The following is a 13,597-nucleotide window of genomic DNA, read 5'->3' on the forward strand; positions in this document are numbered from 1 at the left end:
CACTATTGTGAAACTAAGAAAGCAAGCCGTATCTAGAAATGAAGTGATTTAGTGTTCTTACAGCACAGAGAGTATGAAAGAGAAAGTGGGACTTTGATAGTAGTGAGGGCAGAGAACTGTGCATGGGGCATCAGGTAGGACCTCTTAAACCATACTCAAATTTGGACTGCATGTAGTCAGCAGGGTAAAGAATGTTCATAATTGGGGCACGTGAGTGGCTTAGTGGGTTAAGCCTCTGCCTTCCGTTCAGGTCGTGATCCCAGGGTCTTGGGGTGGAGACTTGATTTGCATCGGACTCTCTACTCAGCGGGAAGCCTGCTTCCCCCTCTCTCTCTGCCTGCCTCTCTGCCTACTTGTGATCTCTCTGTGTCAAATAAATAAAATCTTTAAAAAAAAAAAAAAAGAATGTTCATAATCAACGTGGTCTTTGAATTCACCTAGATTAATCCTCATCCCCAACATAAGAATCTACTCCACTTATCTACACAAGTTTGTGGAGCGCCAGACCTGTGCCAGATTGTGAACTGGAATGGAGATAATGAATATTCATTCAGTAGTCAACTTCTCATGGGGGAAGAGACAAGTAACCAGGCGATTGTAAAGGCAAGTGAAAAGAAGTCAGACAACCTGGAAGTCTAGTAAAATATGGAAAATTCCAGAAACTGACTCATGACTGAATGTAAGGCAAAAGGGCATCAGGTCAGTGGTAGGCAGAATTCTAAAATGGTTCCCAAGATTCCTACTCCACGGTATACATGGCTGTATAATCCCTCGGAGCGGCTGAACTCGTGAATATGATGGGGATTTTGCTCTTGTGATGTTACAAGGCAAAGGTAAAGGGATTATGCAGACATAACGAATCTCTTCTTCTATCAGTTGACTTTGAAGTAATCAGAAGGAAAATCAGCCTGGGTGGACTTAAATAGGGGAAGCCCTTTAAAAGAAGGTGCAAGCCTTGCCTGCAAGAGGAATTCAAAGCAAAAGACATTCTCCTGTTCACTTGTGAGAAGTCAAGTTTCATGTTGCAAGAGGGCTACACAATAGCGTTTGTGGAGTAGCCTTCAGGTGTGGAGGGCCTCTGTCCTACACCACAAGGAACTGAATGTGGCCAACAGCAAGCTTGGAAGAGAAGTCTGACCATCAGTTGACAATGATGAGAGTCTTTGTTGACAGCTTGATTTTAGACTAGTGAGACCCAGGCCAAAGAACCCAGCTAATCCACACTTTGATGTCTGAGCTGGGGAAGGATAAATTTTTGATACTGTATTACACAGCAGGCGACTGAAAAACCACACACACCCAAACAAGCTCAGGCAAAAAGCTTTATTGGCTCATGTAACTACAAAGTTCTTGCCCTTCTGCATCCTCTCCCATCTCTCAGCTGCCCATCTCTTCCCGATGACTGTGCTCACCAACAGGTCTTGGGTCATAACCAGCCTCTGGCAGTGCCAGATCTGAAGTAGTTTCTACATCTGACTCCATGAAATATAGCTCAATTGTCTTTGTCCTGGCATTTCCTTGACATGTCCCACTGGTTCTGACCATCACAGGTCTCAGCCTGAACCAGTCATTGTGGCCACTATGTGCTTCTTGATTTGGCCTGAGTCTCATGCTCCACTGTTGAGCCCGGGGCGGAGCCCTGTACAAAACCTGGGCTGAGAGTGAGAAAGAGGTGGAGAGCCCGATTTTAGTGATTCCTCTAGGATTCCCAACACACCTCGTTAACAACTTTGCCTTCAAAGAACATCCTGCTTCATTTACAGCAATGAAGACCTTGTAATAGTGAATTTCCATTTCCTCTCTTCTGTTCTTCATGTTGTTGCCATACACTTCATTACTTTTTTTTTTTAAAAAAAAGATTTTATTTGACAGAGATCACAAGTAGGCAGAGAGGCAGGCAGAGAGAGAGAGGAGGAAGAGGCACCCTGCTGAGCAGAGAGCTGGATGCAGGGCTCCATCCCAGGACCCTGGGATCATGATCTGAGCTCAAGGCAGAGGCTTTAACCCACTGAGCCACCCGGGCGCCCCTTCATTACACTTTCTTAAATCTCTTCCTTCCTTAAATCCCTTCTCTTCCCCTTCTTGCACCCCATCCCCACCCTGCACTTGTAGAGAACCACTTAACTACATTCTGTCACTAGAGATTAGTATGCATTTTCTAGAATTTTATATGGATGGACTTAAAACAGTACGTAGTCTTCCTTCACTCAGCATAACTGTTCTAAAATTAATCCACATCAGTGCATGTACAAGTGTATTCCTTTTATTACTCGGTATTTTATTTTACAGATATACCATCATACATGTATACATATTTTTTATTTTTATATATGCTATACACAATCTAAAGGATGGCTCATGAGCCAAAAATGGCTTTAACAATTTTAAATGATTAGGGGGAAAAGGGCCAAAAATACTAACTTGTAGCACATAAAAATTATGTGAAATTTAAATCTCAGGAGTCCATAGTTTTACTGAAACACAGCCATACTGATACACCTATTGTCTAAGACTGATTTCGTGCCACAGCTGTAGAGTGCTTACAGTAGAGATCATAGGACATGCAAAACTTATTATTTACCTGCTCCTTTAGAGGTTTGCTGACCTCTGTAGACTTATTTTAAAGCAACTAAATTTTAAATTTTACTTTCATTTATTCCATTTCCAACACTCTTAATTTCGTTGCAGATCCATGCTTCTGTCTGGTTTCACATTCCTTCTGCCTAAAGAACTTCCTTTAATATTTCTAGTTGAAATAGGTCTTCTGGCAATGTATTCCTCAGATTTTTTTTTTTTTTTAAGAAAGATTTTATCTCTCCTTCTTCATTTTCAAAGATTTTCACTCTGGGTTGACAGGTTTTCTTTCAGCGCTGGCCACTCCACTGTCTTCTGTCATTTGGTAATTTTTTGCTTCCTCTGTAGGTCGTATGTCATTTCTTCTCTGGGATGTTCTTCAAGATTCTCGTTAATATTTTGCTTTTATTGTTTTAACATTTCTGACATGCTTAGTGTGGGTATACATTTATTTTGTTTGGTGTTCTTTGAACATCTTGGATCTATAGCTTAATGTCTTATATGCCTTAATTTTGGAAAATTCCCAATCTTTATTTCTTTGCTTGTGTGATTTCATTTGGCCTCTTGTGCTCCAACAGCTCACTGCAAGAAGAGTATACCCTGGGCAGCAGCTCCAACTTCAGCATTGGTCCCAGAAGGAACCAGTGAACAAATCGGAGTCCAATCAACACGGGAACCCAGCCCCACCTCAACCCAAAGCAGAGCTGTTTGACTGAATTCAGTCTAGACAGCTGAACTACAGTTACAATTGACCTAGAGATCTGTGTGAGGCAGAAGTGCTTCTAGTGAAAGGACCAGAGAGCCAAAGAGAGAAAGAAAAAAATTATAATGACTGCTAGAAACCTGGAGAGATTCTTGGCAGCACAACTCATGCAAAGGCAGTCCAGGAAGCAGAACTGAGCCAGGAGACATGGGTTCTGATCCCAGGTACAGGCCCTGCCTAGGCCTCTTCCCTAACCAGCTCTAGCAGCCCTTCCTCTGGGAAAGCTTCCTTGACCATTCTTTCTGCCCCAAGAGCTTGTTAGGATTCCTTTCTGCAGACTGAGTTTTTGTGACATTTATCCCGCCCCCAACATTATTCATTTATTTGAGAGAGAACGAGAAAGCAGAAGCAAGGAGAGTGGCAGAGGGAGCAGGAGGAGCAGGATCCCCACTGAGCAGGGAGTCTAACACAGGAGATCGATCCCAGGACCCTGAGATTATGACCTGAGCTGAAGGCAGATGTCTTGACTGAGCCACCCAGGAGCCCCTGTGACATCAATCTCAACCTCACTTCCCAGAGTCAACTATAGTTAGTATGTTATCTTGGAGGCAGCCTATTTCAGTTTCTACTGTGAAAGTCCCTGAGGCTATCTCCTATCTTCAGGGGGCATTCAACCCCTAGGCCCTAGCCTCTGTGGCCCATACCCATACCCCATGTCTTGGGAGGGGGTCACTGGGACTTCAATATCCACTTACCTTCATATTGAATTCTTCTTTCTGCCACCTGGAAACTTCCATATCTTCCTTTGAAAATGGCTACTTAAAGTAAATTATTTTAGCCAGCATCCTCATGTATTTAGAGCAGGATGAAGATGGCTGAGTTAGCTTTGTCTACCATGTTGACTGGGCAATCTGATTTTTCCAGTATCCTTTTTTTTAAAAAAATATTTATTTATTTGATAGAGAGTGAGAGAGAGAATGACAGGGAAGAAGGTCAGAGGGAGAAGCAGACTCCTCATGGAGCTGGGAGCCCGATGAGGGAATCAATCCCGGGATTCTGGGATCATGACCTGAGCTGAAGGCGGTCGCTTAACCAATTGTGCCACCCAGGTGCCCCTCCAGTATCTCTTTTTAAAGTTTCTCATATACATAGTTTTGTTTCCCATTTTTCTATTTGACAAGAACACATTTCCGCTTGGGGTTATGTCTCATCTCTTCCAGTTCTCATTGTTTAGCATAGGGCTGGGTTCATAAACACCAAATAATGTTTGCTGAAGGGCATCTGATATAAACAAATAAACTCTGGAAAGACTGGTCAATAAGGTGAGTGTGTAAGGAATCCTGAGAGGGAGGGATGTGATTCGGTGAGCAGAAGAAGGTATGCATGAGTGTGGAGAGCTGTGGGTATGTAAGCTTCTTCATAGGAAATTTCACTGTGGAGTTCCCAGAACTGTTCACACAGAAAAAAGCAATGTCCTCCATCTTCCTTTCTAGGTAAGTCTACAAATGTTTATCTATAGCTGAGACTGACTCACAGGGTGTGATCAGGAAACCACTGCTGCTGCTGCTGCTGCTTTTCCTTTTTCCTCATTAGAGAAAGCAAGAAAACTCTATCAAAGCAGGTGATGCAAGAATGAAGCTGACTCAGAAATACCCAATCCCCTCAGGAACTTCTCCAAGAAAAGGATTGGCCATTTTATTAGCTCCCATCTGGAGGCATTACACGGAGACCACTAAGAATCCCTGGTGATTATGGCCACAGGGAGGCAAATCCGCAGTGTAATTTGGTACACTGCAAGAATATAGTTTTCAGTAGATAAGTTAAAAATTCAAAGGAGACAGTGATAACTATCTTAGGGGTAATGAGTGAGATGGGGTGGGAACAGACAAGGCAATGCTCGCCTTCATGCAAATTAGAAACGACTTACATCACTGAAAATCGGTCACATTTAATGGATGGGTTTTTTTTTTTCTTAAAGACAACGACATTTTACCACCATCTACTGTGAAATTGTAGGAATGAATGCAACAACCTGTGGGATCCCTATACTTGTGAGATCCTCTTTCTGTATATGAATCTGCACAACTGTACAATGGAAATGGGCATTTAGTCCAACTGTAGTGTGTGCCAGGCACTTTCCAAACACTGATCATCAAATGTGAACCACCACCCTATGAAACAGGTATTTAGACCCCGATTCTACAGGTGAAGAAAGTATTAGAACATCTGGGGCAGGGAGGAAGAGAAGAGGATCTGATCAGGAAATAAAGGGCAAAGTGGGCTTCATCTGAATTTATCACAATAAATCACTTGTGAAGATTCTGAGAGGTTAAGTAACTGACCCTAAACCACATACCCAGACAGAACTCTGCTTAGAACCAGGGCATCTGCAGTTCTACTGGGTTACTTCTCTGAAGTGGTACAATTTAGCGCAGAATCATAGTAAGATACAAAATCTACAAAGTACCTGAATACGTGGACTCCAGAACCAGACTACCTCCTGACAACCTCTACACATCTGTTTCACTTGGAGAATAGTCTGAATTTCGTATTATATACAAGTGGTGGAAATCAGGGCTGTTAGCATCTAAGTCTACTAAATTGGTCAAAATCATTGCTTAGTCTTCAGCAACTTTTTTTTTTTTTTAAGAGTATTTTTTTTAAGATTTTATTTATTTATTTGACAGAGAGAGATCACAAGTAGGCAGAGGCAGGCAGAGAGAGAGGAGGAAGCAGGCTCCCTGCTGAGCAGAGAGCCCAATGCGGGACTCGATCCCAGGACCCTGAGATCATGACCTGAGCCGAAGGCAGTGGCCCAACACACTGAGCCACCCAGGCGCCCCAGTCTTCAGCAACTTTTATTTCAGCAAGGGCTCATTGTGTTTTCTTGTTATGTTAATTCAGTCTGACCCATGGCTTACAATTATAGCTGCAAACTTAAGGGCAAGAGTCTTCTGATCTTGAGATGCTCTTCATGCAATAATACTTCCATTACTTACTGTGTGTGTAGCAGGGTGGGAAGGTGGAAGTTGGAGTGGAAGATGGTATTACCACTGACTGAGCATCTGCTCTAAGCCTGGTATGGTGCTAAGCATTTTCCATGTGCTACTCTATTCAATCCTCTTCAATCCTGAGGGACATTGGTGCACTTTTCAAAGAAAAAAAAAGAAGGTTTTATGAGGATGCACAGATTAGTAAGATACAGAACATCAGCAGGGAGCTCACGTGTAGGTGGGGAAAGACAGTAATACAATAAAAGTTCAGGTGTTACAAGACAGAGGGGAAAGGTGGTAGCGATGGCTGTGGGGGGAAGCAGGCTGGGGGGACTTGAGATAGGGTGAATATCTGCTCGGATCAAATTTTTTAGACCTGTTTTCTGAGGAGGGAATCACGGACTGCTTTACTTCAAAGCCTTTCAGTTAACTTTTTCCTCAAGTAGGAAAAGACCCTGGGGAAGACAGCCTCTCTAGCAAGCATGTCCCATGAGGACAATCGGCCACAGTCCCTAGAGGTGAGGCACAGGGAGGAGATTACCAGCTGGGGGTAGTCAAGGACTGATGGTTGAGCAAATACTCAACCTCACCCTAATCTTGGGAGAGAATCTGCTCATGGGAATCTAAAGGCAGTGGTGAAAAACTAGATTTTTCAAGAGATGTTCAAATGGTCAATTCTAATTATAAGCACACTTGGTAACAGGTGAGGCAAAACGGAATTTAAAGACTGAGAGGAAATTAAAATTCCCCAACCTGCCAACCAATCTCCAATTTTCTCGACTATTTTAGGACTATGGTAATTAGCCATACTCTGAAGACAATTTTACAAAACAGATTCCTCTGTCTCTAACAGGCCCACTCCAGCAATTTAGTCTTCCTGTCTCATGTATAAAATGGAAGTAAAATTAAAGTTCATGAAAGTTAGGCATTTCAGATACAAGATATTACACAATAGTTCCTCTTACCTGAACCACATTTGAACTCCCAATATTAATAACAAGCAGATGTCCTAAAATAGTATGCAATGAACATTTAAAGGAAACTAGAAGTCTGAGATAATAGCATCTCTTGATTTCAATTTTTAAAAATTATAGTTAAATGAAAAAGATCAAATGGCAATTCAAGTATATAATCTTGGAGAATTTACTCGTTTGGCACTGATCAGCAAGTGAACTTTTTCACTTCTTTTACCAGCCCTTTGAACAGTTTCTGTTTAAGCTGCCAAATATGTTCCTATAAGCTCTCCAGAACATCTTCAAGTCAGGACGCTGCAAGTTGCCTCCAGGGGTTAGGTATCTCCAAGGCTGACCTTCCACAGGGCTTGCTACCATTTATTCAACAACGATCTTTTCTGCTATTGAATAAAGCTGTCTCCGTGGACCTCTTTATGTAAGCACCACTCAAACTTTCTAAAATCAGTGTTAGAGCTGAAGAGCAACTGAGAAGACACCTCACCCAACCACACCCTGACTGAGCACATAGAGGACAAGTCCAGAGGAATGATCGTACTGTGAATCACTTGCAAAGTCCGGGCCCAGAACCAATCCTCCATACCAGGGGGCCTGGGGAATCAGGGTTATCAACAGCATAGCAGGTGCCTGATATTTGACATTTACTCTCAATTATTCAATCCCAAGAAAGCAGTGGCCCCATTTTATAGATGATGAAACAGATTCACAAGTTAAGTAACTTGCCAAGTAGCCAAGTAAGTGACAAGACAGGAATGAAACCAATCCTGTTTAGCAACACCACCATGCTTTCTTCACTGACTCTTGAGGTCAAAAACTTCCACTTCAGTGCTCCTCAACCAATCTGAATCCATCCCACGTCACATCTCCATCAACCCAATATTAAATTCAGAGCACATGAGAACTAAGCCATCTATCACACACGGTGTCGGTTGGAGAAGCATACTGCTCAGGCTGCAGGGACATTTCATTTGTTTAAATGTTTTTATTTAAAAAAAATTAAAGACCTTCATGGCACAACTTCTTCCCAGCACAGTTATGTTTTATGTTATACCAATTACAATACAATTACAACCAATAAATCAAGGGGGCAAAGGGGAACTTCTGACTTCAAACTTAAAAAAAAGGGGGGGGGACCACTTCAAACAAAATTAAAAAATACTTAAAAAACCTTTCAGAGTAATTGCCAACACAACTGTCTTATATTGGCATTCCATTTCCTGCCATCTCATCAACGCAGACACAGGTAGTGCTGAGAAATAAAGTGTCCCAATACAAGGTATACAGATGAGGTAATTTACAACAACACAGAAGTTGTTACTCTGTAAACCCTTGCCCCCCACCCACCCGCCCAACTGGGTCTTCTTTTTTTCATGCTTCTGCAGTGACTCCTTAAGTAGCATTTTTAAAACTTCTATTTATTTTAAAAGGCTCCCGGGTGGCATTTCAGAGTCCTCTGCATTCACCTTCCATCTCCCGCAAGGTCTGATGCGTGTTTAGGAGGTTCAGCTGTCTGCAGCTCCCCACATCAGCCTCAGCCACAACTAGATTCTCTGAGCTATAAGGGTGGGATGTGAAGTCCCGATTTACAACCCTCCTCCCCACCTCGAAAGGAAGAATTCATTAGTCGTAAGTGTCCTGTTCAAATCACAATCCAGTGCAAACGAATCACAAACTGCATCTCTGGCACATCTGGTGCTTTTAGCTTCTGCACAAATTCAACATGGTAACCCCCACAGCATTCCAGGGCATAAAAGGGTCAAGAACAATAAATATCCACTGTTAAGTGGCCACAAGAAAGAAAATCACCCTGCCACACAGAATGTTTTCCCTATGGTTGAGAAGCATTGTAAAAGGAGGCTTTAGCTTCCTCTAAAGTTTACCATTATATTCACGAAAGCCACCACCTTGATCAAGTTACTAGAGCCAAGATGGGTTATAAAGTTAGATAAGTTCATTAAATTCAACTCGTGAAACGATTACGCTTGTCTATGGCGCCCAGGCGAGAAAGGCTTATGATCTATAAAGGTAGGAGAAAAGGGAACTAAGACTTTAGGCCTTCAAATATGTTGGAAGAATTTTTCCTAGTTCCCACAAGCAGCTACTGTAATGAAAGAACAGGAGAAAATACAGAGCTGATGGTTTTGCTATTGTGCTTAAAAAACTAGGCTTCCTCAGTGAAGCACCTGATAAACTTAGGTGGTTGGATTACAGTGGAAAATCCACTTTACACGCACACAAACACACAAAAACTGGCGACTTTTCCATCCCCAATCCCTGCACTGCTGAGACACAAAATGAGTTTTATGGCAAAGGATCCTTAATCCCCAGAGACGCTTTGGCTTGTGGTGCTTTTTTAAGGCCTCTCTGCCCTGCCCGGTACCATGGGTCGAATGAGGGGTGTATAAAAATGGGGGCCTTGGGAAGCCTCCACGGTACAGGGCTGCAGGCCCCTCGGATGTGAACGTGAGACACCCACCCAGCGAGACCTTTACACAGGGAACTTAAATCTAACCTTGATAAATAAAACCAAACGTTTATTTACACCAAAGAATTCCAACACTGGATCTTTCACATATGAAGGACAAAGTATTATATATATACACACAGCAAGGGGTGGCAGGGCTGTAACAAGAGAGTTCATAGTTTTCCCACAATTACAGGTCTACCATTTCAGGTTCACTGGAGATAGTGGCTCTGCTCCTACCTCTCAGATACATTTACAAGACTGAGGGGCAGGTCTTCTCACTGGATGGCATGTGAAGGAAGGGGAATAAAGAAGAAAAGAAGGTAGAAAGCTTAAGATGAAACCTGGTGTGGCCACATCTTCCATTAGCTCTTAAAGAGTTGCTAGCATGAAACCTATACAGACAATGTTTTTCTTTTGTAAAAAGCAATAAGTTAAGCCCAGTAAGTAAGTGAATTCAAAATGGCCAAGTCAAAGAAAACTGGAAAAGATTTTTCCTTCCCCTCCCACCAGCTACAGAGCATGTGGGGAGATGAAAGAGGAGAGGACCAAGGTAAGGAGCCCAGGAGGGAAGGTATTAACAGAACCGAAACTAAAAGCAGAAGTGAGCTGGATTTAGGGTTAGGTCAGTAAGACATGATTCATATTGAACAGAAGTTTTTAGGACCTGTCTGCACTTTGGGGGAGATTTTCAGCATCTCAATGAAACAAAGACATTATTTCCACTAAATTCACCAGGACAACCCCACTGAAGCACTTCGAGTAAAGTGAGTAAAAGTGATCAGCAGTACACTGCTCTTGTAGCTTGGCCTTAAGCTTGGGCTTCCTCCTTCCTTCCCACCTCCCTTGAAGAAGCTACATTTTTGTAATCTCTGGAGAAGAGCATGAGATATTAACCCCCCATAGTGTGGGATGGTGGGGGAGCAGTGGTGGACATGGAAAAATATCTCCACCCAAATGCAGCAGCCGGGATTGAGGCTGGTTCATCTTTGTTCTTTAGTGATGAGAAACTGAATTTGAAAGGAGGGAAAATTTTTGTCCGTGAAATATTCCACCTGCAAGTAATTTTTCAGGGAATCCCCTGAGTTATGAAAAGTTCGAGTTAAAAAAAAAAAAAAAAAAGGGAAAAAAAAAAAAAGAAAATCAGCCTATTATAATTTTTTTTTTTATGACTGAACTACTATAAATCCACAAGCAACGGTTCAGACACGGTGCTTCTGAAGTATTTCACCCCTCCCCGCCAGGCGCAAGCTGCATCAAGGAGAGCGCAGACTCCCCCACCTCTGCTTAGGCATCAGGAGACAGAAGGGGCCGTTACTGCTGAGCGCCAGCGGCAGCTGGAACAGGCATCCCAAGGGGGTTGGCAGCAGCAATCACTGGTGAGCCTGCCAGAGGTCCAAGGGGTGAAGGGGTTGGCACTGAAGAAATCCCTGAAAGAAAACAGCTAACTGTGAGCCAGATACTAACCACAGAAATCTCAGTCACCAGTTTTACATAGTACCTATTTCAAAAGTGACACAACAGTTATTTTCTCTCTCTCTTTGTAATCTCTACACCCCAGGTTGGGCCCCATAGGGCTAAAACTTAAAATCCCAAAGATCAAGAATCACACACTCTTCTGAGTGAGACAGCCATGCACTCCAGTAATTCTCTGAAGGCCTCTACTCACCTGGATTTCTACAAAGTAAAACTAATTTCAAATTAAAATTAATTTCTAATCAATTTAAAAGAAAAAAAAATTTTTTTAAAGAAATCCAAACTTGGAGAGTTTAAGAAGTCTGTACAAAGCACAGTTAGTAAGTGGCAACCATGTCTGAATTAAAACTGATGCCTGTCTAGGCGTCTATCCACCCAAATTTTCTGCTCTGTAACCTTTGTTAATACAGTGGTCACTACCCATGGGTGGCTACTGAGAACTTGCAATGTCACACCAAGGAACCCTGCTTTAAATTTCATTCTATTTTAATTAATTTAAATAGTCACATATGGCTAGTCATGGCCCTAATGAACAGCACAAGGCTAGAGCCAGAGCTCACATGTTCTTGTATCATGCTGCCTAGTTAGCTGGAAGCTTTCAAAATTACCAAAAGTCATTTTCAGTGAGGAAATGCTAAAACTGTGTTTTAGAATTTACTGCCATTTGCTTTCTTCTACTCATCTGAATTACCTATAGGACTGCCCTCTTCAATCAACCAGTAAATTTTCAAATTGTTATATATGTATTTTTTAAAATAGGTAATATATTCATATGGTACAAAATATCAAAGGTTCAGAAGAGTATATAGTAAAAAATTTCTCTTGCCCTTTTGCTTGTATCCTTCCTGAAATATTTTATGTGTAAACATGAATATAACTGTGTAACACTGTGCATATAAAAGTCATATATAAGGAATGTGGTTATAGAGTTATCTATTCTTGTCCACTTCTGGTCTTGGACATGGTTCTGCATTTTGCTCTTTTCATTTCACATTATTCTGGAGCTAAAAAAGAACATGAGATACTTACTCATTCTTTTCTCTGGCTATAGAGCTTTCCACTGAATGGATGTCCTAAAACTGATTTAACCAGTTCCTTACTGGGAGCTGTTTTTAATGCTCTGATATTATAAATAAGGCTACAATTAGCAGCCCTGGATATATATCATTTTGCCCATAGGTAAGATACCTAGAGGGTAAGTCCCAGAAGGTAGCTAGTTCTTAAAAAACAAAAAACCAACTGTGACAACAATTTAGTGAGGATATGTCAGTAAATGTCCTCACTATCACAAGCACACCCACATGGATGTTGCCCACATGTATAATTCTTAGGGGATGAGCCTATAGTTTCTTTTAGAAAACTGTGTATTCTGTACACTCACTCACTCTTGATTCATGATGACTCAACAATAGTAAAAATTAATTGTATACAAGCCTTTACAAATTTACTAGGCACACTATAGGCGGTCTGGAGAACCATTCTTAGACACATACATGCCTATGTATAAACCCCACCTTTATCTCCACCCCTAATTTCTTAATCTTGCTTGTGAGAATCATACAACCACAGTCATTCTAAAATAAAAGATAAAAAGATCTCTTTTTACTCTCCATGGTTTGTTGGGGACTTTGAAGTCCTTCTGGGAGAAATTTTTGGGACTCTGGCCTAGAAGAGACTGCTCATGCCCTCCTCAGTGTCACTAAGAACACCAGATGTCAAACAGCACGCTGAAAGCTGGTGAGGAGACTGCACAGGGAAGTGCTGCCAAGAAGATAATCACTACGGAAAGGAGAAGGGCCACAAGAAATCAGGCCACAAAGAGAGAGCAAAACTAAGAATAATTACTGACTTCTACTTTTGTCCCCACAGGGAAGTTACCAGTGAACTGACCTGACATCATATTGGCGCTGCTGACAGGCGTACTGCCCCCCGGCATGCTAGACGAGCCCATTCGAGCCTGGTCCTTCACAACAGTATCTAGAAAAGACAAAAAGGGTTAGGCTCTTCTATTCCAGAAGAACGTTAAGGTGGCAAGAGCCTTCACCATGAATTCAGACAAGTAATACAAAATAGGACTATCTTTCTTGTCAAACTGTGGTAGAGGCCAACTCTTAAACCAAATGGGAGGAAGGTGTGATAACTATCCACAGCAGAGCTAATTTAAAACAAAATGATTTTGTTAGGTTTTAATGAGACAATACAACATAACCTGGCCAAGACAATAATATATTATCAGAGCGAATTGCTTTTATTGCAGTCCACAGCTCAGCTGGTCAAGCATGGTGTAAAACTGGCCAAAGCTACAGGTTTTATGCAGGTTGATGCTATGATCAGACTTCACGCTCCATTTCAATTGGCCTGTCAGTTTGCTTTAGGTCTGAAGATTAGGTAAGATTATAATCAGTTTACTACAAAA

The 13,597-nt window shown here is 41.9% G+C and overlaps 1 protein-coding gene across 3 annotated transcripts in view; it reads right to left on the minus strand.

The window, feature by feature from the left end:
* Positions 1–8,203: 8,203 nt before the first annotated feature.
* The window catches only part of CSNK2A1 (casein kinase 2 alpha 1), a 53,478-nt gene continuing 48,084 nt past the window's right edge, over positions 8,204–13,597 (minus strand). For all 3 annotated transcript variants that reach the window (XM_059133666.1, XM_059133664.1, XM_059133665.1), the window contains 2 exons: positions 13,072–13,158; positions 8,204–11,135 (listed from right to left, as the gene is read on the minus strand). In XM_059133666.1, coding sequence (XP_058989649.1) covers positions 11,020–11,135; positions 13,072–13,158 — 203 coding nt within the window. In that variant the 3' untranslated portion in view covers positions 8,204–11,019. The remainder of the gene's footprint in view (positions 11,136–13,071; positions 13,159–13,597) is intronic.

This window comes from Mustela lutreola, chromosome 9, assembly GCF_030435805.1.
Source record: "Mustela lutreola isolate mMusLut2 chromosome 9, mMusLut2.pri, whole genome shotgun sequence".
Taxonomy (NCBI): Eukaryota; Metazoa; Chordata; class Mammalia; order Carnivora; family Mustelidae; genus Mustela; species Mustela lutreola.